The 3560-nt window shown below is 44.3% G+C and overlaps 1 protein-coding gene across 1 annotated transcript in view; it reads right to left on the minus strand.

Moving 5' to 3' along the window:
- The window catches only part of SOX9 (SRY-box 9), a 4911-nt gene extending 1719 nt beyond the window's left edge, over positions 1-3192 (minus strand). The window contains exons 1-2 of the mRNA XM_018559446.1: positions 2584-3192; positions 777-1030 (exon numbers count right to left, since the gene is read on the minus strand). Coding sequence (XP_018414948.1) covers positions 777-1030; positions 2584-3014 — 685 coding nt within the window. The 5' untranslated portion in view covers positions 3015-3192. The remainder of the gene's footprint in view (positions 1-776; positions 1031-2583) is intronic.
- Positions 3193-3560: the final 368 nt, after the last annotated feature.

Below are 3560 nucleotides of genomic sequence, written 5' to 3' on the forward strand. Positions count from 1 at the left end.
GGGGAGAAGATGAGAGGGAGTGAGAAGATAGCAGGGAGAGAGAGAGGGGAGAGGAGAGACAGAGAGAGAGACTGTTTTCTGTAAGTCTGGGCTGACTGACAAATGAAATTGAGAATTTTCACTGGAAACATTGTCTGACTATTCACTTCACTTATCCAATCCTCTAGAAAAGCAGATTTGTTTGAATGAAGAACAAAGATGGTCAACTCTTTTAGTAAATTAGCCTTTTTGAGTAAAATTTAGAAACCCGTAGCATTTAATTAGATTTCTAGTCCCAAGTATACAGCCATCAAAACGCTAAGGGATATGTACTGACTGGTTGGCATGGGTTACATGTACTTTGTTTTTTGCTTTTCTGCCAGAATTGCTGCAACTAAAAGCTGGAATTGTACAAGAAAAACCAATCCCGCTTCAGAAACCCCAGGCGATATTATAAATAAAGCAAAGTACATAAAGAAGTGATTTGCTGTAGGGCATAAGCAGTACACCAGCCTATAAGCCTGGATGAGGACCCGTCACTTTGTGGGCGTTAAACTTAACAAAGATCAAACGCCGTCCCCGATTCAAGAAACCTGGAGCAATACTGGTATTCTTGAAGATCCTTCAGAATTTATAGAGCTGCCCAAGTTAAATACTTTTCTGGAGGATGCTAGCTTCCTTATTACAAAAATAAACTACTGCATAGTCTGGAATAACCGGAGATTACAAGAACAAGGGAGGAACTTTTTTTTGACTGCAATAAAATAATGATTTGCTGCGTGTTATAGGCTCCATACCTGAGTGTTCTCCTGGGGAGTGCACTTCACTCATGCTGGAGGCAGAGTGCGGAGAGTCGGCCTGAAGAGCCTTGAAGATGGCATTGGGGGAGATGTGGGTCTGCTCGGAGCCGTCCTCTTGCTCAGCCTGCCCGTTCTTCACAGACTTTCGACGCCGGGGCTGGTACTTGTAGTCTGGGTGATCCTTCTTGTGCTGGACTCTCAGCCTCTCTGCTTCCTCAACAAAGGGACGTTTCTCATTTTCATTCAGCAACCTTAAATTAATGCAAAAACAAAATGGTTAGATTTTTTTGAGTAATGAATGGGCTGCCAATAAAGCCTATCTATCTATCTATCTATCTATCTATCTATCTATCTATCTATCTATCTATCTATATCTATCTATCTATCATCTATCTATCTATCTATCTATCTATCTATCTATCTATCTATCTATCTATCTATCTATCTATCTAATCTATCTATCTCTGTATACCTATTGCTTTATTTGCCTATTGATCTGGTTTCCTATTTATACATAAAACATATAAAGAAATACTAGTAACACATGGTCTGCAAACATATGTGTATACTGCAGAAAGTTTGCATTGCATTGTTTGCTTGTTCTTTATACCAACTGAGTGAACAGCCACCTGTAGAAATGTTTTATCAAGAAAGAATGTATATACAACTACTTGTCTTTACATGCTAAAAAGCGAGCCCTTTATTTTGCATCATGTCATCATTTTACTTCCATGACATTAACCACTATCTCTTACTGGTTCTGTCAGCCCCCATCAAACCCCCATCAGCAGAATCAGTGGGGAACCCAGCAAAATGCAGGAAATCAGACCTGGGGAGAGAGAGCCACCTTCCAGCAGGATGAGTCTCCTTTTACTGACAGAGCAGGCAATCAGATAAAGCCATAAAGAGAGCCCTTTGAAGTTAAGATGAGTAATTTCTATACAGCCAGCAGTAATAAACCTCAGGCTACACACACACCATGTGTCCACTTGAGCCCTCCAGCGGTGTATTGCATAGAGAGAGAGAAAAGCAGCATTTGAACAAGCACCTGAGACAGAAGAGCTCAGAACGTCAGTGCAGGGCTTATACTACTGATCTGGACAATGAGCTTGCATTCACATTTCTATATGTGTGTATGTATGTATGTATATATATAGATACATAGATATAGATCTATATCTATATGTATATAGATATAGATCTATATCTGTATATATATCTATATGCATATATACACCGACACATACACAGACACATAGCACCAGCAATATGTGCTCTCTTAATTGGCTATTTTGCCACACATGCCAACTGTTATATGATAAAGGCACCAGGAACTCTTAGAATCCATGTCAGCCAACTCATGTTATCAGAGTTAGACCACGGCTGATAGAAATGGGTCTATTTTGCGTCCTACCTCGCGGAACCCAGCAGCGCACAATTTGCGCAGCACAGCGATATGCGGAACCCAGCAGCGCACAAATCGCGCGGCACAGCAATATGCGGAACCCAGCTGTAGCCCCGAAACTGGCACTTGAACTCCCGAAATGCCCATGAAACGCGGCGGCTCAGGAAATGCCCACGCTGGCACTGACGTCTCCAGCTAATCTACGTTAATAGAAACAGATGGCAAGTGTGCCAGTCAATAACCTAACTGCGCCACGGGGACACAAGCTGCAATCAATGCCAGCATTAAATAAAATAGCCACAATGGCGTCTGGGCAGGGTGGCATTTTGGCAATTGGTCTTTCTAAAAACAAAAACAAAAAAAAAACAGGATGAAGAGGAGAGGTGGCATGCCACTTACCTCCACAGCTTGCCCAGAGTCTTGCTGAGCTCCGCATTGTGCAGATGTGGGTACTGGTCTGCCAGCTTCCTCCGGGCCGCTTGTGCCCACACCATGAAGGCGTTCATTGGCCGCTTGACGTGCGGTTTGTTCTTGCTGGATCCGTTCACCCTGACGGGCATGGGCACCAGGGTCCAGTCATATCCCTTCAGCACTTGGCTGACCGCCTCTCTGATACAGACAGGGAACTTCTCATCCTCTGTCTCCTTCTTGAGGTCCGGGTCCCCCTTGGGGAAAGTGTTCTCTTGGGGTCTGGTGTTCTCTGTGTCTGAGCCAGACCCAGATGGGCATGGGGAGCCGGCTGAGTCCTCAGACATGCTGGGGCTAGGGGCCCCAGACAGGCACTTGTCTTGCTCTTCTGTCATCTTCAGGAAAGGATCCAACAGATTCATGCGAATCAGATGGGGAGTTGGGTGCAAAGAGAAAAAAAAATATATATATGATATATATATATAAAAAATTTGAAGAAGGGAGGAGCTGGCACCGCTAGGCTGCTCACAGGGGTGAGGGTCTGCAAAATCAAGGATAAACCATATGTGGCTGTGTATTCTTCCAGACTCCCCTAGACATGCACAGGCTGACTTGTCTGCAGCTCTCCTCCTTCCAGCGCAGCAATCACACTAACCCAACTTCACAGTCTGCTCTCCAAGCCAGAGGGATGCTGCCATAAATACCATCCTCCTTTGTAACTTTCTGCCAATCACAGGCGGGCACGCCCACCTGACTGGGCGGGGCTTTACTCTGTTCTAGAATCAGAAGAGAGAAGAAAAAAAATCAGAAAGTGAGAGAAGGAGAGAAATTGGAACTCCAACTGCTGTCAGTGCTGAGCTACCTAGCTGCAAGTCCTGCCTTTGTCTGGCTGGACACAGCAAATGTTGTATATTTATCACAGGGGCTGTATAATCCATGATGATAATACCCATCATCTCCAACACATG

Source organism: Nanorana parkeri, unplaced genomic scaffold (assembly GCF_000935625.1).
Source record: "Nanorana parkeri isolate BGI_ZX_2015 unplaced genomic scaffold, ASM93562v1 scaffold394, whole genome shotgun sequence".
Lineage (NCBI taxonomy): Eukaryota > Metazoa > Chordata > Amphibia > Anura > Dicroglossidae > Nanorana > Nanorana parkeri.